This window comes from Camelus dromedarius, chromosome 14 (assembly GCF_036321535.1).
Source record: "Camelus dromedarius isolate mCamDro1 chromosome 14, mCamDro1.pat, whole genome shotgun sequence".
NCBI classification, from domain to species: Eukaryota; Metazoa; Chordata; class Mammalia; order Artiodactyla; family Camelidae; genus Camelus; species Camelus dromedarius.
In genome coordinates, this window is record NC_087449.1 from 39983371 (window position 1) to 40005834 (window position 22464).

General features: G+C 49.0%; 2 protein-coding genes across 3 annotated transcripts; both read right to left on the minus strand.

The window, feature by feature from the left end:
• Window positions 1–29: 29 nt before the first annotated feature.
• CDC20 (cell division cycle 20) lies at window positions 30–4149 on the minus strand. Of its 2 annotated transcripts, none has more exons than XM_010982318.3 (11): window positions 4003–4149; window positions 3640–3867; window positions 3385–3533; window positions 3200–3296; window positions 2894–3022; window positions 2604–2800; window positions 2397–2491; window positions 1989–2217; window positions 1701–1826; window positions 687–804; window positions 30–291 (listed from the first exon to the last, which is right to left on the minus strand). In XM_010982318.3, exons 2-11 carry the CDS (start codon window positions 3818–3820, stop codon window positions 113–115), a joined length of 1500 nt encoding a protein of 499 aa, XP_010980620.1. In that variant the 5' UTR covers window positions 3821–3867; window positions 4003–4149; the 3' UTR covers window positions 30–112. The 2 variants fall into 2 exon arrangements, with proteins under 2 accessions (XP_010980620.1, XP_031320841.1); XM_031464981.2 differs by having other exon boundaries at window positions 3640–3894; window positions 4003–4136.
• Window positions 4150–8801: 4652 nt separating this feature from the next.
• MPL (MPL proto-oncogene, thrombopoietin receptor) lies at window positions 8802–20896 on the minus strand. The gene is made up of 12 exons (XM_010982319.3): window positions 20723–20896; window positions 20443–20575; window positions 19947–20125; window positions 19195–19484; window positions 18630–18792; window positions 18246–18372; window positions 14526–14707; window positions 14221–14363; window positions 12065–12224; window positions 11751–11847; window positions 9616–9703; window positions 8802–9416 (listed from the first exon to the last, which is right to left on the minus strand). The coding sequence occupies exons 1-12, from the start codon at window positions 20799–20801 to the stop codon at window positions 9129–9131; spliced, it is 1929 nt and encodes a 642-aa protein (XP_010980621.2). The 5' UTR covers window positions 20802–20896; the 3' UTR covers window positions 8802–9128.
• Window positions 20897–22464: the final 1568 nt, after the last annotated feature.

The following is a 22464-nucleotide window of genomic DNA, read 5'->3' on the forward strand; positions in this document are numbered from 1 at the left end:
CTGCGGGGACAGAGGTCATGCAAAGAGAAGAGAGGGAGACGTGACTTTATTAGAAAAAGTAAAAAAAAAAAAAAAAAGAAAAAAAAAGCACAAAAAACTGGTGAGTTGGTTCTCAACGGATGCCTTGGTGGATGAGGCTGCTTTTGGCTGCATTGGCCTTTTCCCGCTCCCGTCGCCGTGCAGGGTCCAACTCAAAGCAGCGCCACAGCCGCAGGGTCTCATCTGCTGCTGCTGATGCCACTGTAGCTCCATCTGGGCTCATGGTCAGACTTAGGACCCGGGCTGTGTGACCTGGGGCACAACAGGGGGAAAAGGGAGAGCAGTACCTATGAAGGTAGATACCTATAGCCCTCCAGGTCTGAAAGCTGCCTAGCTTTTTTGGTTTTTGGTTTTTTACGACAGCTTTATTGAGATAATTAACAATTCACATACTACAAAATTCAGCCTTTTAAAGCATACCATTCATTAGCTTTTAGTATACTCACGAGCTGTGCAAACATCATGACAGTAATTCTAGAACATTTTCATCACTGCATAAAGAAAGTCACTCCCTACTACTCTGCTCCCAGCCCCTAGCAACCACTAATGTTGTCTCTCTCTGCATTTGCTGCTTCTGGACATTTCATATAAATAGTCATACAATAAAGGTGGCCTTTTGTGTCTGGCTTCTGTCGCTTAGCACCTACCTTTGAGCTCAGCCACCTTGGCCATAGTTGGGTACTTCCAAATAACCAGCTGGTTCTGGGCAAAGCCATGGCCTGAGATGAGCTCCTTGTAGTGGGAAGACCAGAGGATGGAGCACACCTGTGGAGAGGGGATGGCATGGGCATGAGAGAGGGCCAGCGCCACTCAAATCAGAACCAAGTCCTCTCTGGTGTTAGGCACCCTGCCAGGTGCTATGGACTCAAACTTCAATGTTCGTCATCTTTACAAAAGCCTTTTGAGAGTTGTAACTGTTATCCATTTTACAGACAAGGAACCAAACAGAAGGAAGTTCAGCAAGTAGCCTAAGATCACAGGTTAGTAGGTGAGAGAGCCAGGATTTGAACTCTTGCCCCAGAGCCCAAGTGTTGAGTGCAGGTTGCATGCATGAAGGTGGGAGGAGGGGAAGCCAGCAGTGGTTGCTGGAGGGTTTCTCCAGCAAGGGCCTCAAGTATTCTGACAGATTTGGATTATACATGGAAGGTGACAAGGTACCATCACCGGGCTGAAGGGGGACAGTAACAGACCACCCGGATCAGTGCAGAGGACAGACTGGAAGAAACAGAGTGCTGAGACCAGTACTGCAGGAAGGAGGATGAGGCCGAGGGGAAGGGTGAATGATATTCTGAGGTAAAACTGATACATCTTGGTGACTAGGTGAGGAGGATGAAAGATTCAAGGTTTTTCAAATTTCTGAGTAGTGTCCCTCTCAAAAAACGTAGGAGGAGGAACATGTTTCAGGGAGGCAAGGGGAAATGACAAGTTTAATTTGGGATATATTAGGGTGGTGCCACCTATAGGACATGGGGTTAGAAATAAGCGGTCTGTGGACTGTTGGAAATAATGGGTCTGGAGCTCATAAGTGAGCTCTGAGTTAGCAGTTTGGAAATCATCAGGGTATAGAGTTGTGAAGCCACTGGAAGGGACATGGTTGTCCAGGAAGACTATATAGACTAGGAACACATCTGGGAGTGAGAGGCTGGAGTAAGGAGGACTACCTGGGAATGGGCATCCACAGCACTCAGACAGGCCCCAGAGCAGACATTCCAGATACGAATGTGTCGATCACTGGTGCCCCCTCCAGTTGCCAGGACATTGGACTGCCAGGGACACCAAGCTACAGCCTAGGTGGGACAAAGGTGGGGTCAGCAGGTACTAGAGTGAGACAAGGAGCTATACAGGAGTTACAGATCAACCCAGTCCCATCCTACCATCCCATCTCCCCTTAATAGTCCCCAGGTTCTGGGTGAGAGTCTGCAGAGGCCCCAACCCAGCCCCACTCTCACCTTGACAGCACCTTGATGCTGGGTGAATGTCTGCAGAGGAACCCAGCCACCCTCTCCAGGAGCACTGGGCCACACGTTGACCAAATTATCATTGCCACCACTGGCTAAATGTCGTCCATCTGGGGCCCAGCGCAGCCCACACACTTCCTGGCTGTGGCCACTCAGTGTGGCCACATGGTGTTCTGCTACCCGAACGTCATGGTGGTGGATGTGGCCAGAGCGTGAGCCACTGCAGGAGGGAAGAGGGAATCAGGCTTTGCGGCAGTGCCAAATGCTGCCAGCAGCCAGAGTTAGAACTTTGGAAATCATCAGGGTATAGAGGTTCAGTTTGGAGGTGTACAGTCAGTCTGGGAAGAGTGAGCCAAAATCACAGACTGATTTGGTAACAGACTAGCAAAGTCCACTGACCTGGACAGGATATAGCTATTCCAACAGAGGGAGCCCACTCGGGCAGAATGACTGGTCATGTTTCGAAGTCGTTTCTGCTGTTGCACATCCCATAGCTACAGAGAGCGAAGACCATTAGGATCAGAGATTGGGATTTAGCATGACCATCCTCCCGCTGTGCCTGGGTCTGGGGGGACAGGGGAGCTGCAGCACAGGGACAAGTCTCACCTGCACCTCAGCACTGCTGGTGCCCACAGCCAGGTAGTTGCCCTCTTTGATCCAGGATACAGAAGACACATAGTCCCCAGGCTGCTCCATTTGCAGCAGCTGCAGGATGTCACCAGAGCTGGCACTCCACAGGTACACACTGTTGTCCAATGCCACAGCCAGTACATTCCCAGAGCTCCAATCCACAAGGTTCAGGTCTGCCAGAGAAGGAAGGGAAGCACATGAGCTACCTTGTTTGCCTAGTTCCTGAGCCCTCTTTATCTACTGGGCAAGGAGAAGGCTGCACTCACAGTAGTCATTCCGGATTTCAGGGGCATCAAGGATCCGGTCTGGCAGGGAAGGAATGTAACGGCAGGTCTTCCTGCTAGAGCCGGGTGTGGCCTTCTGGCTGTAGAGTACTTTCAGTCTGTTCTGGTAACCTGTGGCAACAGAGTGGGTCTAGACACTGGGAGAATTGACACCTCCCCCAGCTCCTCACCTGGAGGGCTGGATAAGCACCTTCTCTCCCCTCAGTCTTAGGTGCCAAGAGCAGACAGGCATCTCCCCTGAGCCGGGACGATGGAACAACATCTACCTCCAAGAACTTTAGGTCTTACCCTCTGGGGCATTTTGTGGTTTCCCACTGAGCCGAAGGATCTTGGCTTCCTCTACATCAAAACCGTTCAGGTTCAGAGCCCAGGCTTTCTGATGTTCCTGGCACATAAGAGTGGTGGTGAGGCAAGTGGTGTTATCCAGATTACACAGACAGGTCCCCTGCCTTAAGCCCCTTTGGGACACATACCTTTTTGGTGGGCGTCTGGCTGTTTTCGGGCTGATTCTCCTTGCTCAGGAGGAAGCTGGCCACCTCCATCTGGGAAGCACTGCGATGGGGGATATAGCGGTCACCGCCAGGTTTGCTGGGAGTGGTCTGAATCTTGGAGCTGGATTTCCCTGGGGCAGGGAGAGGGAAACCAGACAATCTGACCAGGCTCCCGTGGGAGGAGAAAGCACTCAGTCTTTCCCTCTCCCTCCCGGTGTCCCGCCGCACCCCACTGACCAGGAGTTCGGCCCGGGGTCCTGCCAGCGCTATGAGATCGGTTGGCGGCCCGCATGGGCGAGGGGGCGGGCCCCGCGGCTTCCTTGGCTTTGCGCTGCCAGCGCGCTGGGGGTGCATTGGGGATGGGTGTATCCAGCTGCAGCAACGAGTGCAGGTCACTCTCGAACACGAACTGGGCCATGGGAGCGTCTGGACTGGGAGAGGTCCTTGCAGTGGCTGCCGGCCGAGCTTCGGAGGAAGAGAGATGATCGTGCTCTGGGACGCCCGGCCCCACAGTCAGGGCCACCCAGGCCGCAGCCCCTCCTGGCCCGACACCCCCGGCCGCGGCCCCACCCCGGCTCTCTCGTCCCAGCTGCCTCTCACCGTCAGCTCACAGCAGGTTCCGATCCCGGACCAGCCTTAACAGTGTGGACTGAAGCTTCTTAAACTCTCCGCTCCGAGCACTCATTGGCTCCTTCAAAACTCAACTGTCCCAACCGTCGCCCTCTTCCATTGGCCTCCACGGCAGGGGGGCGGGTCTTCCGGGGGAAGTCACAGATCTCACGGGAGTCCAGCCGTGGAGCGGGATTTGAGGGTGAGACAGAGGCAAAGGCAGGTCTTAGAGAACCGGTGTCGGATAGTGGGCGGGGCGGGGCGGGGCGCGTCTGGGGCGGGGCCTGCGTTGCTTGCATTCCCCAGTCGCTTCCATTCATTCCGCAGCTTCCCCGCACCCGCCCTTCATATTTAAACCCAGCCTGTGGCTCGTATTTACGATGCGTAAGTGCAGGACTCGGTGGAATGACCTAAAGCACTTCAGGTGTTTAGAGAAGGTTACAGGCAGCGGGCGGCCGCAGGCGGGCTAGAGTGGAGCGAGGAGGGGGCTGCGGGGGAAGGAGTAGACGGAAAAGCTTGGGAGCAGAAAGAAGGCCAGAGCATCCACTGTTTAGTGCCTGCAGGAATACTGCTAGGACGGAAGTAGCACGTGTTTGTTTTTAAAAATTGTTTTGTTATTGCTTTACAAACAAGTAAAATGAGGCTGAAAGAGGGGTGAATCCTTTATGGTCCAGAAAAAGAATCAGGATTCAGACTTGCCTATCTGGGAGATAAGATTGGAGTGCCCTGTGAGGGGAAACTGGCTTACCTCTATGAGGCTTTATCAGTGTCAGGGATTTTAGAGCTTCACTAGTTTAATCTGCACGTGGTGCACCCCCCCTATCCCAGCAACATACCCATATTTTTGGCTGAAGAAGCCTAGGCCCAGGAAGGGATTTGCCTGAGGTCCCATGGAATCCAGGTCTGACTCCCATTCAGTCCAGTGCTCTAATAATGACTTAAGTGAATTGTGTGATATGCTTAGAGGTGAAGCAGCAATAATATAAAATAATGGGTACCATTCATTGGCCATCTGCTAACTACTGTGTTTAAACAATTTACATACATTACTGTGTTTAACCCTTAATCTTATAAAGCAGATGCTTATCCTCTTTTTTACAAAAAAAGAAACTGGGTCAAGGAAAGGTTAGAAACTTGCCCAAAGGCACATAGCCAATAATAATAAGCAGTGAAGCCAAACTATCTCACTAACCCCAGCAGCCTAACCATATGCTATACTGTCCTAGAGAGAGGCTAGAAAAATCATGTTTTCAATCATTAGGTTAAGATCGACTCTGATGATGACAGAGAAAAATCTGGGGCTCTTAATGCAAACTTAATATTGTTATATTATTATTATTTTTTATTTTGAAGCATTCATGTTGTCTATTTCCAGTTACCTTGGAAAACAAGGAGTTAGGTGTCCTGGGCTGGAAATAGGGAGTCCCTGAATGTCAGAGAACATAGAAAGCAGTCAGGCTGGTCAGGGCCTTAAAGGTTAAAGCTAAGAAGTTTGGACTTAATCTGCCAGGTTTGTGGAATCAGTGAGAGTTTCTGTGCAGGGAAGGGGCAAACAAAACATTTCTGAGGGCAGGACATGGACAGAAATTTGCAGCTTCTGGAGTAAGGGTAGCTGTAGAGAAAAAGAACAATAGGGTAAATATGCGTACAACCTCAGGGAATTTGTACATTTAAAAATAAAGCAATGAGGGGGAGGGTATAGCTCAAGCTGTAGAAGGCATGATTAGCATGCATACGGTCCTGGTTTCAATCCCCAGTACCTCCTCTAAAAATAAAGAAATAAAGCTAATTACCTCTCTCTTCCCGCCAAAAAAAAAAAAAAAAAAAGGAATGAAAGAAGCCATTGGAGTTTCTATTGATCTGGACCTTGAAGGCGAAGGAATTCTAATATGATACAAAACGATCAAGTAGGATGATGACAGAAAAGGTCAGAGTTGATGATTGAGAAGCAAATTATCAGTTAACTTGGAGAGAGGTGAAGGTGCTCCTGTTCTATTTGGAAGGGGTAACAGAAAGAAGGGCAGGGAGAATGTGGAGGCAGCAAGCACGGGCTACTTGTGTGAGAAACATGGGAGTGAGAAAGAGGGCGGTGCATGGGAGCTCAAGGGAATGCCAGCACCAAGATGCCTATGCGTGTTTGAAGGTGAAGGCAAAAGGGCCAGGGGAGATGCAAGAGGGTGGGCAAGGGCCAGCTGGTAGAACCAGATGTCTGGATACCTTGCCCAGGAAGAAAGGGGATAGAAAACATGGGGAACTTTTTCAGTCTAGGAAAGAAAGGTCACTTCCTCTTAGGCTGGAGGGAAGGAGAACAAGGCCTTAGAGATAATTAGAGGCTGAGAAACAGTGTAGATGGGGAAACTCCCACCTAAAGGACCTAAATCCAGGTTAGCAAAAGGCATGTCAGGAATAAAATATAGGTGATATTCAGGGAGTGGAACAGCCCAGTTGAGATAATAATAAAAATATCTCAGTAAATACTGAGTATTTACTATGTGCTTGGCATTGTGTTAATACTTTTAATCCTCACGCTAGGGAAATAGTGGAAGAGAAAGAGATCAGGTTCTGAAGAGTCAAGCTAAAGATTTAGAGGTAAGGAGTGAGCAAGAAGAGAGATGAATAGGAAGATCAGTTTGGAGGCAACATACAGATTGGATTTAAGGAGAGAGACTGGAGGCAGAGATATTAGGGAGAGGCTGTAGTAATAGCTCAGGGGAGATGGAGAAGAGGAGGCAGAATTCAGGACGTAAAAGTGGTCATGATGGCTGAATGGGTGAAGAGGCGAGAGGTTCAGTGGTTTGGATCTCAACCCTAGTTTTGAGTCCCTAGGGACAGAGTGGGAGCCTTGGACATGGCTGGGGGAAGGAATTATGGGAAGTGAGTATACTAGATGTCATCCATTTGTCCCATCCAGACCTACTCTTCGTCCTTCTCTACTCTGCCCTGGGCCCAGTGAGGCTGACATATATGACCTGCATCAAAGGATTCCCTTGGGCTTGGGTTTCTGTTTGTATTCCACCAATGGGAGGATGTTATGTGTTAAATTGTGTCCCACCCCCTGCCAATTTATATGTTGCCTACTTAAGTCCCAGTACTTCAGAGTGTGACCTTATTTGGAAATAGGGTCACTCCAGATATAATTAGTTAAGATGAAGTAATTTGGTGGGCCCTCACCCAAAATGCTAGATGTTCTTGTAAAATGGAGAAATTTGGACACAGACACATACAGGGAGAATGCCATGTAACGATGAAGGCAGAGATGGAGGTGATGCTTCTACAAGCCAAGAAACACCAAAGATTGCCAGGAAACCCCTAGAAGCTAGGGGAGAAGCATGGAACAGAGTCTTCCTTGTAACTCTCAGAAGGAACCATCCGTGCTGATACCTTGAATTTCTAGACTCCAGAACCGTGAGATAATAAATGTCTGTTGTTTAAGCCGCCAAGTTTGTGGTACTTTGTTACGGCAGTGCTAGCAAACGAATACAGAGGAGATCAGAGGGTGGGGTGGAAGAAGGGGTAGAACAGGCGTGAGCTTTTTATTCCCCTGGCTCAGTCCCTACCATATCCCCACAGGTTGGCTGTGGCTCTGCCACAACTCCTGCCAGGCAGCCCTCTCTGTAGCTACTGTCTGTGGATCTCGGATCTCAGAGCTCATAACCACTCTGTCATCTTACCCCTTGATGCCTAGTGGTGGGGAGGGTGGGGAGGGGACCAACTCCCAGCTGTTGTTAGCCCTGGGATACTGCACTATTTCTTGATGGTTTTCCTAACTCCTGCCATATCTTTATAAATATGCCGTTTATTAAACTCTCATCAAGATGCCCAGACTGAATACATCATCTATGCCAAGATCCTGACTGATACAGTGAGTATGTCTGGAGTCAGCAGAAAATACCACTGGTTGGAGAATTTGAATGGGTCAGGGGAATTCATAACCAGAATGGCCTAAGTGCATTTACCACTGCATATGAATGGCATAAAAGATGAGGGAGGTCGGCCTGGGGTTAAAGTGGCATTGTCCAGAAAGATTTCCTTCCTTTAGAAAACATTTATTGAAGGCCTACCACGCACCAAGCACTACTCTAGGCACTGGGGGTAAGTGTTGGGGAGGGGAGAAGACAAATAAATCACAGCCCTTGCCCTCAAGGAGCTCACAATCTAGTAACAGAAAACAGATATGTAAATGGTTACTTGCATAAAGGATCACAGGTGCTGTAACAGAAGTCTGGGCTGGAGATAAGAACTTTGGAATGGTCAGTAGAGAGGAAAACAATGAGAGTAGATGGGGTTGGAAACTGTTACGAATGGACTCTTGAGGGAATGCAATAATTAAAAGGGGAAGAGACTCGAGGTTAAGAGATTAGGAAGGAATAATTATGATTGTTTAGATATATCAAACACAACACATTCCTAGGCAACATGCTTTACTCAGATTATCTCACTAAATGCTCTTCACAACCCTACGGGGTTCTATTATTACCCTTGTTTTATAGATGAGAAAATTAAGACTCGAAGACTTTAGGTTATTTGCCCAGGGTTGCACAACCAGCAAGTGGGAAAGACAGGAATTGAACCCAGCTCTGACTCCAGAATTTATGTTCTTGATTACTAATATTCTTGGAGAGACCTGAGCAGAGCCAGGAGAGATGGTAATTATGCGAGCTATGGTAGGAGAAAATTTAAAGGAGAAATGGGTAGTCATCATGACAAATGCCAACAGAGAGATCAAATAAATTGAGGATTAACAAGATCCAATTGGATCTTTTTTTTTTTTTTCTCTATTGGATCTTGCAATTAGAAAGTCTGAGGAGTCTCATTAGCAGAGTGGTAGTGGGGGGGATTAATTGAAGTAGTCTGAGGAGCAAATGGGAATAGGGAAATGGAGCCTTCTTTTCAGGGAGTTTGGCATTAAAGAGGAGAGAGAAAGGAGGTGAAAGTTACAGGATCTTACTCAAATGAACCTTGCCTGAGGAGAGAAGGTCCTGGATCTATGTCAGTGGCAGTACCGAAAGATCAGTGTTACAAAACCCAGCTAGGAGGATAGACAAGGGGGAGGGAAGTGGGGTCTGAGATGGTTGTGTTGTTGAGATAGGGTGGGTAGGGAAGTTTAGAAGGAAGCTCTAGAGGGTTTGGATCTGTCCAGGGTACTGGGACCGAGGGGCCTGCCAACAGCTGAGAGGTAAGTAGGAATGGTTGGCGATGTGAGTGGTGCAGTAGGACCCCAGCTCAGCCACAGGTGGGCACACAGACAGGGGCATGGTCCCCAGGCAAGAAGGCTGCAATCCTCTGTAGTCCATCTGGGTTTGGGAGGAACATAGGGGCAAGGGAGTCTTCTCTGAGGTCTTAGGTAGAATTTCAAGGAGGCTGGGTTCCACTTCCTCATAGGCATCTGAGACTGCAGCCTTGGGCTGGGAGAAATGGGGGTTTGGATTAGAGCAGGTCCTGTGGGAGCAGGACCTGGACTGTGTAGGAAAGAGGGTTTGGCTGGAGGTGAGTTCTTGGGATGGTATGCTGGTGGGCAAGGGCCTTGGAAAAGTTGTGTAGTGGGGCAAAGATCCAGCTCCAGGCAGGGCTGGTGGTGGGGAGCTGGGAGGGGAGTGCACTCACCGGATTCAGGCCAGCAGTATCCCTAAGGTACTGGCCGAGTACCCGGTGCAGGTCTGGAAGTGAGGGCCACAGGGCATGCCTCAGTCTCCTTGAGAAGAAGAAAGAGAAGGAGACTGAGTTGTGGGAGTGAGTTGAGAGGAGGGAGGAGAGTACTGAGGTGGGGCAGTGGGGGAGGTAGTGAGGTGAGGGAGTAAGGCTTGGAGAGGTAACAGTGTAGCCAAGGCAGTAAAGTAAGGTAGAGGAGCACAGGTGGAAGGGAAACCTTAGATGGGAGACGGAAGTCAGTGATGGGGAGGTTCAAAAAAGGGGTTTTCCTATCCTCAAACATTCCTGCCTCAGGGCCTTTGCACTTGTATTCTCTGCTTGGAACACTCGATTTATTCCCTCACTTCATTTAGGTTTCTGCTCAAATGTCATCCTGCCAGAGAGGCTTTCCTTGACTACCCTGGCTAAAATAGAACTGCCTCCCTTCCCCATTACACTCTGTCTCCTGCTCTGATTTATTTTTATTTATAGTACTTCACTTATTCTGTATTTATTATATTACTATATATATTAAACATACTAGAGTGTAAACTTCATGAGGGCAAAGAGTTTGTCTATTTGCTCACTCTTGTATCTCCAGGATGTAGAAAAGTGTCTAGCCCATAATAGGTGCTCAAGAAATTAGTTAAATGAAGGAGTGAGGAGAACCAATAGAGCTTAACATTAAGTTGCTGAGGAAGGTAGTCTATCTGGGAAGAACATGAATTAAAGTATATTGGGGGAATCTCCAACTCTTTGGGCTCATATTTCCTCATGGAGAGACTTTAGCTGAACAATATTTTAGGCCTCTTCTGTGACCCCACTCCCATCTTTCCAGGGGAGGAGGAGTGATGTATCTGGTAAATGGGGAAAAGGAACTGAGTAAGCCTGGTTCCCCAACATTTTTTTGTTGTTGTTGGATCTGGCTCCCTGCATCAAGGCTACAGTCCAGTCTGCTCATACAGATGGGTGGATTAAAAAGCTCAAAGACATGTTCAAGGAGAGATGCGGGCACAGAATAGGGGCATCTCATCTAGCCTAGAGCCATTGAAAGAGGCCACCTGGAGGAGCTGCCTTCTGAGCTGAGTCTTCAAAAAGCGAGAGATATTACCAATTGAAGGACTGAGGTAGCGTGGATTCTATCCTTTATGTTTATAACTTCCAATGACACTTCTCCTCAGCCTTAGTCTTCCCACCTAAACAAGTCATTCATTAATAACATTTATTTAAGGGTGTGCTATTTGGCAGGCAAAGTGCTGAGGTTTTAAGGATGACCAAGTAAGGCATGGGGAAGATATATAAAGAAATGAATGCAGTAAAATGCTTCTGGTACTATGAAAGAAGTCTGTACTGGGGCACAAAGAGAGCAGCCAATAGGGGAGTGTCAGGAAAAGTTTCCTAGGAGTTGGTGAAGAAAGTTATTTAAAGATAAATGGGTATTAGTCATCCAGGGAGGATATTCCTGGCAGAGGGGACGTTATGCGCAAAGGCACTGAGAAGTAAAACCGCTTGGCTTGTGGAGGAAATCACCAACAGTTTGGCATGGCTGATGCACAGGGTGGGAGGGTGGAAGTGCTGGGAGCGGCCAGATTTTGCATAGCCTTGTGTGTCATTCTAGAGTTTGGATTTTATCCTGGGGAGCTAATAATGAGATTTAAGGAGGTGGAGTGACAAGTTCACGTGTGCATTTCAGAAAGATTATTCTGGTGGCTCTGTGAGGCTAGGTTAGGGGAGAGAAGAGGCTCTGTTTCAGTGAATCAGGTAGTGCTTGTAGAGCTGGAGAAAGGGAGTCATTGTTTGAACGAGGTTCAGGAGGTGGAATGACCAGACCAGAGCAGACTGGGTAGGGGGGAGGGAGGCGCCTAAGTGTTCTGTCTTGGGTGACAGGTGGACAGTAACCTTGCTACTGGGATGAAGAGCCAGAAGGTGGGGCTATTTGAGGTGTCCAGTATAATGGGCTTGTTCGAGTGTAAGGAGGCGGTGTGACGCCACGGGATGGATGTAGGATTGTCCAGAGAGCGGGTGTCCTAGAGTGACCCGGGGATGCTCCTTTAGAGGACGCAGGCCCCACCGGACCGCAGCCCCGTCTCGCGCTTATCTCTGAGAGGTACCTGTAGCGCTCAGGAAACTGCCACCTCAGCAGCAGCAGGCCCAAGAGGGCGCTGAGGCCCAGCACCAGGAGCAGAGCGATCACCAAGGAGATCCAGGCTGTGTGACAAAGTAAGTCAGACCTGGGCAGCCGGTGGCCGGAGCCCCGCCCCGAGGTCCGCCAGACCCCTCCCAGGCCCCGCCCCTCGCCGTCCCGAAGCGCCGCGTAGGGTCTGCGCAGCCGCTGCCGGGTGGGGTCCGAGCCCCGCCCCTCGCTGGGCCGGCGCCCCTCCACTTGCGCAGGCGCAGACCGCCTTTGCCCCGGCCCTGCCCTCACCGGTCTCAGACGAGGTCTCCACCCACGATGGGTCTGACCAGGGACTCCAGGGACCTTGGAAGGTGGAGCCTTGGAGCCTGGCGCGCAGCTGTACACGGTAGCGAGAGCGTGGGCGCAGCTCCAGGGTCTCTCCCTGGGCCCCGAGAGCCGTCTCCAGCACCTGCACAGAGGAGAAGCGAGCGGGTGGTCAGGCTCCAATTGCCCGTGGGCTAGCGTCGGGGCCTCGAGCCTGGCGCCAGACCCAAATCCAATCCCTTTGAATTCCTAGGGGTCCCCCCAAAGAGCCTCACGGGCAGAAACACGCATCCTGGCGGAAACTGACTGGAGAGAACACCCCAGAGTCTCGCCCTGACTGCGACCTTGCCCTGCCCGGCCCGAAACCCGCAACGCACTGACTCATCTACGCACAACACTACTCATCCTGACACATATGACTCCAATACACCTGCAGACTCTGGTGCACACACCCTGACCAGGTGCACGGACATCCTGCCAGAAGCGAACACCAGAACTCCAGGTCCAGCGATGGAAACCCCAGACACCGTCAGATACTGAGAGCCACGTGGACCAGTCCACAAATAACATGCATTCAACAGGGTTGCCCGCATTATGCTAGGTGCTGGGGGTACGAGGACAGATTCCATGTAGAGGGAACAAGCATCGTGTGTACAGGCAGGGAGACATTATTAACCAGTTAGCAAACATTTATGAGCTGCTTGTGATGTGCTAAGCTTTGGACTAGGCACTGGGGAAAAAGATAAATGAAACATGGTCTCATGTGTCTAATGAGGACGATGTCCAAACAAGTAAATAGTTACAAGGAGTAATTAGCACGGTAACAATGACGTAAGTAAAGCACCACGGGGGCACCAAGAAGCATGTAATGCTACCTTAGGTGCCTGATGGGGGGTTACAGAGTAGTCCTGTGTCCTCAGAGCATGGGTGGGCAGGCTGGATGCTCAAAGATGAGGCAGAGGCAATGGTAGTAGGGATTTGAGGCCTGTTAGGACAATAAACTCAACTTATTTGTTGATGAATAGGGGGAAGGGACAAGGGAAAAGGGAGAAGAGTCAAGGATGACTCCAGGCTTGAGTAACTGGAGGAGTGTTGGTGACATTGTCAGAGAGAGGGAACAGAGGAGAAGGAAGTTTGAGGAAAAAATACTGAATGGATCTATTTTATTAAGTTCTACAACAGTGAAAACTTATCAGTGGTAATGTGAGAATAGTTGTCACCTTGGATGGGGTGTGTGTGACTGTAGGGGCATGTGGCACTTCTGGGGTGCTAGAAATCACCTATAATTTGATTTGGGTAATGATTCCATGGGTGTATACACACATACAGATGAATCAACTGTATGTTTAAGATTTGTGTACTTTATGTAACTTGTATCTCAACTTAAAAAGAAGTTTGGGGAGGAAAATGAGTTCAATTTTGGATACATTGAGTCTGAAATGCCCTGGGAGGGGTGCTTTTAGGTAGAGCTGTCTGGTAAGAAGTGGTACATACATGTAGTAAGTGAGAATAAAAGTAGAGAAAAAAAATGAATATTTAACTAATGCATAGTGGGTACCTTCTATTGGCCAGGCAGTATGCTGGATATTGATGTATTTAATCTTTACTATACCTCTGGAAAGTAGATATCTTTATCACCAGTGAGGAAACTGAGACTTCAAAAGTCTAGGTAATTTCCCTGTGGTATAGAAGTTCCTTTCCATATGGGTGTGGGAATGGTAAGTTTGGGATGGTTAGTGTATAACTGTTGAAACCATGGAGTTGAAGCATTTGCCTAAGGAGAGCATCCATATATTTATTTAGAGGAGAAAAGAGCCAAAGGTGGGGCCGTAGGAAGCACAACATATTAAGTAAGGGTGGAAAAGGAGGAGCCAGGAAAGAGTGAGGAGATTCTGTCAGAGAAGTGGTATGAGTATCAGGAGAGACTATATCCCAAAAACAAAGGGAAGAGAAAATTTGAAATAGGAGTAGTCAGCAATGTCAATGACAAAGAGAGATTAAGATATTAGTTGAATCAGATAAGCCTAGATAAACAAGCACAGACATAGATACGCAGACACCTTCACTGCTGATAACAGACATGGTGAAACTCAGGAATACCCTGAGTGTGTGGTCTGCGAACGTTTGTTTCTTGACTGTACCTTCCAGTCCTGATGGCCTTCTCCTGAGTATCGAAGCTGATAGCAGGTCTCTTGGGCTGCCCAGGACGATGGATGCTGCCATTCCAATTCCAGCTGCCCGCTAGAGACCTCCCTCCAGTGCAAATTTGGAGTGGGAATGAGCACTACAGGGACGTCAGCAGGGACTGGCCTAAGCCCTTCTGTGCATGAGACATCATGTCACCAGGGCCATGGGTCAGATGTGTCGGAGCTGGTGATTCCGGGCATGGGGTCAGATGGGGTAGGGGTGGGAACTATGTGGGAGGAGAAGGGAAGCAAGTTCTTACCAGCCTGGTGGATCCAGAAAGGGGAGCCCAGGTAGCTGTGAACAGCACCCTGGGCTGTGGTCACCTCCACAAGGATGTGAATGACACTGTCATTTCGTGACTTGAAGTGGCAGCGGGAGAACGGGGAGGGCTGTGATCCTGGAATTTTCTCCTCCTCTTCACACTTCTCCCAGATGGGGTCCCTAAGAATCAGCCCCATATAGTCACTGAATAGGGCCTGCCTCAGAGATGAAGGCTGACATGCCCATCCCACTGGGGCTATGGGCTGCTTGGATTATAATCTAACTCCTCCCTTGGAGGGGCCTCCAGGATTTCTCTGTGTCTTCATGCCATGATGTTTTGTTTTCTAAGCATTGCTTTGGCGTCCAGACTCTTCCTCTTAAGAAAAGAGCTGGAAGATATGTGAAAATAGCATGGTCTATAGCATTCAGGTCTTGGCATCTTGGTGTATAACTCTGGGCAGATTACTTGACTTATCTCTGCCCCATTTCTGTCATTTATTTATTTTCTTCATCTTTCTGGGGGAAAATATCCTTATGTTTTTAACCTATTCTCATTAGGCAGCCGTCTTAGTCACCTCTACATGGTATTTTACTAATAGGTAATTACGAAAACCTCCTAACTGGCTTTTCTGCCTCTGTTTTTGCCACTCTCTTCAATTTGTTCTCCATGTGGCAACCAGAATTTAGATCCAAAGTGTTGATCTGATAATGTGAAATATATGACAAATGTGTCCATTAATTTTGATCTTTACCCTCAGAACATTAGGTGAAACCATTATCTGTTGCTTGAATTAAGGCACATTTCTAACTGGTGATCCTGCTTCTATTCTTACTTCTTTCTAATTGCGCTGAGAAACATCTTTTTAAAATGTAAATCATATCATGTCACTCTTTTGCTTAAAATCCTTCAATGGCTCCCCATCCCACTTGGAATAAAATCCAAACTCCATAGTATGGTTTAGTTCCTCCCTACCTCTCCACTCTCACCTCCTACAATTCTCACACCAGTTTGCCACCTTTCATCCACCGGGACCTTCTCTCTCGGCTGCAAATACACCAGATGCACTGTCTTTGCACTTCAGTTTGCCCTGGACTGCCCTGCCTCCAGACCTCACATGACTCACTCCTTCTCAGCTCACCTGTCACCTACTTGGCAAGGCTTTCCCTGACTTCTCAGTCTAAATTAGCACCTGCCCCCCATCCTCTCAACCTCTGTCATATAACCTTGTTCCTTGATTTCTTTTCTTGTTTGTCACCTCTTCTCTCCCTTCCCCAACTAAAATGTAAGCCCCCCGAATGCCGAAAGCTTTTCTGTTTTGTCACTCTAGCCCCAGTGCCTGGAACATAGTCACCTTCAATCATTGTTTACTGAACAAATAATTCATGTTTCCTTCCTGATTATAATGCCTAAATGGCTAGCTCTGACTAGAATTATTTATCACTTTATGTATTTATATGTTTACTAATTTATTCTATGTGCCAGGCACTGTGATAAGCCCTGTGAAGACGTAGAGGAATAATTTTCAAGGAGCTCTCATTTCAGTGGGAAAGGCAGAAAAATGAACAGATGGTATTCTTCTGTGATGGGCACAGGCTGGCTTGGGAGTATCAAGGAGGACCATCTAACTCAGACGGGGAGGGTCCGAGGATATTTCCTGTAGAAGGCAGTGCTTAGACTGAGTCTTGGACTGGAAATAGGATAGGCAAAGGGGACAAACAGGCATCCCCGGCGCGGGCTTGTGCACAGGTAGGAGACATGGTGCTTTGGGGGAAACTCCAAGTTATGCAGAATGCTTTTAGCATAGAGGGCCTGGTGGTGAGTGGAAGATGTGAGACAGCAGACCAAGGTCATAGATGGCCTGTGGCCTTTCTAGGGAGCTTGAATTTAATCTTGTAGTATTGGTGGAGACATTGAAGGATTTTAAACAAGGAATTGTCATAATTAGCTTTGTACTTTAGGAAGGCTACTGTAACTGCAGTTTCTAGGGAAGGATTTGTCAGGGGACTAGAAGCAGAGAAATTTATTGGGACAGTGTTATGGTTTTTCACGTGCAAAGTGATGGGGATCTGAAAGTAGGGGTGTGGCCGTGGGGGCAGAGGGAATTTGATGGATTCAAGAGATACTGAAGCAGTAGAAGTGACAAGTGTTTCTGACTGGACCTGGCGGGTGTAGAAATGGCAGAAGTCCAGGACAGAGAGCAGAGTTGATGGTAGGATGGACAATAGGAGGAGGAGCAGGTTTGGGCAGAGGAAATGATGAGGTCAGTTTTGCCTCCCCTTAATCCATTCACGGCACCTCCATACTATGAAAATCTGCAGTTATTATAAAGAATGAGTTACAACTTTTTATAATGATCTCCAAGAAATATTTTTAAGTGAAAAAGTAAGGTAAGAAATCATATATGTAGTGTGATCCACTTTATATTGAAAGCTAAATGTGTATAGACATACATGAATGCATGGAAACACTGGAAGAATACATTAAAACTATTCATAGCAGTTTTTTCATTATCCATTCATTCAACAGTTTTTTACTGAGCACCTACTATGTTCCAGGCAGTGTGGTAGGTGAGAATACACTAGTGAGTGAAAATAGACACTGACTTTGCCCTCATGGATCGTGTATAGTCAAGATCAGCCTTTTATGGCTGGAGCTCTGAACGAGAATTTTCTTATCAATAAAATAACCACTTAAAGTATAAATGTGAAATTGTAACTATGATAACTATTTAAGAAGGAGAAGTACATGGTACAGCAAGGTTGTATAATAGTGCCATTGGACCTAAGGAGGAGGGTCAGGGGAGGGTCTAAGGAGGTGACATCTGAGTTGAGATCTGAAGGACAAGTAGAAGTTAAGTAAAGACAGGAGAGCTGGATAAACAGCATGTGCAAAGACCCAGAGGCAGAAGAGGAATATGGCAATTAGGAGGGGACCAATGAATGCCAGTATCGGAGCACAGAGCACAAAAAGCAGCATGGTATAAGATGAAGCTGAAGGCATGGATAGGAGCTGAGTCTTCTAGAACTCTATACGGCCACAATAGAGTTATTTCCTTTGTCCAAGGACCAGTGGAAACTATGGATCTTGGAAGAATTTTAAACAAGGAATGTTTATTTTTGCACTTTTAAAAGATCCCTCTGGCTTCTATGTGGAGAATGCTTTGGAGGATTCAAGAGGTGGTCTTCTCAGTAGCCTAAGTGAAAAATGATGATGGCTTGTACTGGCCTAATGGCAGTGATGAACAGAAGTAGGCAGATTCTAGAGATATTTAATAAGTAAAATCAACAAGACTAGGTCATAGATTGGATATGGGCAGATCAGCGAGGTGTTTGGTAGAAATTCTTGAAGACCTGGTGATGTTTTCATTGGATCCGATAGATAGCGAAAAGTTGTACTATGTATTGGAGTAGGTGAAGGCCATGCAAAGTTTAACCAAGGTCAGTCTGTCAGCAGCACAGGAAGCGAGGAATTGGAGGTGAATGAGAATGTAGGCTGTTGCAGTAGTCCGGTTGACATGATTAAAGCTGAATTAAACTGAGGCATTTCCAGTAGGAATGAAGAGAGGTTGAAAGATAAAATACCCATTGGAGGATGAGAGCATTTGGTTTGGGGACAACGGAGCAGAATGCAGAGGACCAAGAACAATCTCTCCCTTCTTTCTGCAAGGTTATGCCTCTCTCCCATGACACCAAGCTCAGTCAGTAGTTCAACTCTTACCTGTCTCTGGGACAGCACCGTGCCCTGCTGTGGTAGAAGAAGCCTTGGGAGCTAGCATGGTCCTGTTGCTGCCACTGACAGGTAACATTCTTCAGGTCCAAGGTAAAGCACTGCAGTCCAATTTCCACTGGGGTCAGAGAAGGAAGTCCCATCAGAGCTCACGTGCTCCTGCTCTATAAGGTGTCCACATCATCTTTACATACATAACTCGGAACATTTACTCTGTTCTTTGTCCTCTCCCTGAGCATAGTTCACTCTGTCCAGTGGCAAGTCTGAGGTCATCAGGAAGCACCATGCTTCCCAGAGCTTCCATATCCAGCCCAGGCCTCCCTAGAGATCTTTTTTGTCATCTCCCCATCTCTCCCCATTCCTTTGTTGACTCACCTGCATCCCCAGGCAGGTCCACAGTCACAGGGAGGGACCAGGATCCCCAGGAACCACGGAAGGAGACCCCATCAGGTTGGCTGCGCAGTTGGATCCAGTAGGAGTTACCAGGCTGGAGCCCTGAGATGAGGCAGCTTTTACGTATCACTGTCAGAGACGGAGCCTTGGGAGAAGAATCCCAGCCTCAGAATCTAGGTCTGCCTCAAGCCAAGGCAGCCTCCACCTCTTATATCTGAAGCCTCATGGCATGCCTGTGGAGAGACACTCAGTTCTTCCCTGGGTAGATATGTACATAGACTGGGCGCCAGATTGGTGGGCTTCAGGTGGTTTAGGGCTTTTTAATCCCCGTTAGCTTAGAGGCCTGAAGCTCTCAATTTTGTTGATGTGAATGACCCAAAGTGGGAGATCCTTAAACAGTTATGGCTCCTAAGGGCTGATCAGAGCCTATATGAACTTTCCAAGGACCACCCCCATCTAGAATTCCCAAAGTATGATCTCTACTTTCTTGGGGCAAAACTAGGGGTAGGAGATGGACAGAGGGTGGAGCAGAAGAAGGCCAGGATACTTCTCTAGTTGGGGAGGTCTGCTCTGGTCCATCTTGTTGGGGCATCATGGCCTGAGCACATGGAGGCTGGTCCAGAGCTGGGGCTGGATTTGGTCTCCACAGAGCTGGACAGCAGGTTTCTGTGGACAGCTGCTGGATGACAGTGGAGTTCCTGGGATCCTTGGGGCCATAGCGGAGTTCATGCCTCAGGAATTCACTGATTTCTGGAGTTGGGGTTTCCCAGCTGATCTGAAGTTCCCCTGGCTGGCTCCCACCCATGGCCTTGATGAGACTGGGGGGAGCTGGCAGTCCTGAGGGCAAGACAGAGCACATAAGCCCAGGGAGAGGGTGCTGGAGGCTGGATGGAGGGCAGCCCCTGGGGCTGGGCAGGGAAGCTCCTTATCCTGTTCTCCTTTCCTCAGGAGCACAGTGACCTCACTGCAGGTTTGTTAGACTCAGTGACCTCTTTTTGTCTCTGCATCCTTGTCACCTAGCACAGTGCCTGGCACACAGTATGTATTCTGTAATTGATGAAGGAGTGAGTAAGGGAATAAGTTAATGATGGGAAGACCAGGGTGTCTCTGGCGGGAAATGAAGTCTAGCTCTGGATGCTGAAGCTGATGGGAATGAGAAGGGCGTCTTGAGGTGCCTCTGGGGGCCTGGTGAGGGAGAGCATCCATGTCGTCTTGAAAGAGCACAGATCAGTCTGATTCTAGGAGCTGACCTGAGGGCAGCAAACAGAGGGGCCAGGGTGGCTGGAGGATGGCCCTTACCCACACTATCCACAGAGAGCACCCGCTGGGTCAGATTCTGGTTCAGAAACACGTTCTTCACCCACAGGTGCAGTGAAAAGAAGAGGCGAACTTCATCCTGGGCTGGAAACTGGCACACGTATCGGGTTCCAGAGGGCAGCACGCTCTGGGAACTCAGGGGGCAGGCACGGGGCTTCTCCCTGTGGGCATAGGAGAAGTCCATCCTACCTACACGGCCGCCACGTCCAGCCCCGAGGACCCAGGTCTGGGCCCAAGCCCAACTTCTATTTCCACTACCACCATTTATCTTCTCAGTGCCTGGAATAGGTGGGATCAGGGGCTAGGTAGGGGCCTAAGCTGGGTATATCCAAAGCACACTTGTTCATTAAGTGGTTATTTAGGGCATATACGTGGAGCGGTCCTCTGACAGGGCCACAGGCAGGGTAGCTACTGGAATGGGGCTGAGCTGAGGTGTGTACAGGACAGATGGGGGAGTGAGGCACAGCCCAGCACATACCCTGCGTAGGCGTACAGCAGCTGATACGTTCCACTGGGCGCTGCCTCTTCCTCGTCCCAGAAGCAAGTGAGGTCCTCAAACGTTCGGGAGAAACATTTCAAGGGTTCTGAGTCCGAGGCCAGCAAGGAGGCATCTGAGGAACAGCTGGTGAGTGGGCTCTGGGTCCTCCCAGGCATGTTTGTGGGCAAGAGGAGGGACCAGTGGGAGCCTCATACCTTGTACCCCTCCCAGGGCTCCCTCTTCCTGTGTATAGGTGATCTCCACCCTCCACACACCTCACCTTGGCTGGTGACTTGTGCCAGGTTTTGGGGGGCTGGAAGGAGGCAGGAGGTGACCACCAAGAGGGCCCAGGAGGGCATCTTCTCCGGCACTGTGCGCCTGCCTTAGCCCATCCTCCCTTCAGGAAGCCGGGCCCCAATCCCCTCCCGGGCCAGCCCCTCAGGTTCCTGTCAGATACAGCCCCACGTCCTGTCCCTGTCCCTGCCCCGTGGGGCCCATCCAGACCACACTGGGGCCGGAGTCAGGGGAGGGGGCGTGGGAGTGGGCGGGAGGGTAGGAGGAATTTGAAAGAGAGGATACAGGCCTTTGGGTGGGAGGGAGATGGGGGTTACATTTTCGACCATGTACCAAGAGGAGAGTGAGCCTGTGTGCATGTCTGTGCTCACTGCTGTGGAAGGGCGTTGTATGGGCAGGAATGGCAGCCTTTCCTGAGTGCTCACTAGGCTGCCATGTAACAAGCACTTTATATCTATCGACCCAGTTAATCCTCACAATGGTCTTAATATTTCCATTAGTGATGAGGTAACTGAGATGCAGAGACGTTAAAGATTTGCCCAAGATCACACACCCACCAAGAGGTAAAGCTCAGGGCATCAAGCTCCAGAACCCAAGTGCGTGACAACCACACCAGGGCTGACAAATGACTGTCTGCCTCACAACCGTGACAAAATGGGGGCCACTCCCACTGTAAAAGGTTCTGTGACTTTGTGCACTAGTAAACTTTGTGCATTCTCCCTGGGGCTGGACACGCCCCTCCATCGTGGGTAGCCTCCACAGTGGCCTCTCGTCCTTTGCTACTCAGTGTGGTCCATGGACCAGCAGCAACGGCATTATCTGGGAGCTTATTAGACATGCAGAATCTTGGTCCCCACCCCAGGCCTACTAAAACAGAATCTGCACTGTACTAACCCCCCCAGATGATGTGAATACATATTAAAGTTTGAGAAGCTCTGGTCTGCAGCACTTTTATCTGGTTGGCTCAGAAGCAAGGGATAGTTGGTCTCAGCTCTCAGCTCCTGCTCGTCTTCCCATTAGTAGCAGAAGAGCTGGTGTGATCCCTTCTCTGAAGCCCTGCTGTAACTGTGGTGGCTTTTATGCCCATTCTCAGGAGTTCTGACTCTCACAGGGGAGTGGGGCTAGTGCAGGCCACATTAAGTCCCACACTTAACCCCTCTGGCCTCAACTGGGGCTCCCCTTGCTGGCCCTGCAGACAGTGTCCTCAGTATCGCCCTTCTCTCTTCCTCCCAAATTGGTGTTACTAACAAAGGATTATGGGAGGTGGTGGGAGGCAGGACATGGAAATCCTTCAGCCCCCTCCGCGAGGTCTTAGTTTCTCTGGCACCATTTCTCTGCAAGGAGTTCCTGAGGCCAGGTTTGTCCTGATTCCTGTCCAGCTCTCAGTTACAAGGACCAGCTTCCTCTGCCCAGTGGGGATGACTCTGGATGCCTCAAGGGCCACTGAGCCTCTGTCAGGTCAAGTGAGAGAAGAAAAAACTTTAATGTTCCTGCAGTCCCATGGCTTTGATGATGTGCATGTGCTGGTGACTTCAAAATTGATATCTCCAGCTGGGACTCGCCCTCCTGGGCTCCAGATTTGGATCGTCAACTGCCTACTTGGGATCTCTGCTTGCATGTCTGATGGGTGTCTTATACTTATGATGACCAAAATAAAATGAAATTCTAGGTCCTTCTTCCCACCCCTAACCCTGCTTTGTTTTTTCCATTAGTCTTACCCACTTCTGT

Excerpts from the sequence above, each read along its gene's own strand:
- CDC20 (XM_010982318.3), bottom strand. The coding sequence starts at position 3,820 with ATGGCCCAGTTCGTGTTCGAGAGTGACCTGCACTCGTTGCTGCAGCTG. Across the intron at positions 3,023-3,199 it reads ACCACAAAATGCCCCAGAGG|GTTACCAGAACAGACTGAAA; the intron begins GTAAGACCTAAA and ends CTGTTGCCACAG. Across the intron at positions 2,492-2,603 it reads CCAGCAGTGCTGAGGTGCAG|CTATGGGATGTGCAACAGCA; the intron begins GTGAGACTTGTC and ends CGCTCTCTGTAG.
- MPL (XM_010982319.3), bottom strand. The coding sequence starts at position 20,801 with ATGCCCTCCTGGGCCCTCTTGGTGGTCACCTCCTGCCTCCTTCCAGCC. Across the intron at positions 18,793-19,194 it reads AGACCTCCCCAACTAGAGAA|GCTCCGTCTCTGACAGTGAT; the intron begins GTATCCTGGCCT and ends TCTTCTCCCAAG. Across the intron at positions 9,417-9,615 it reads ATACTGCTGGCCTGAATCCG|CCCAAGGCTGCAGTCTCAGA; the intron begins GTGAGTGCACTC and ends CATTTCTCCCAG.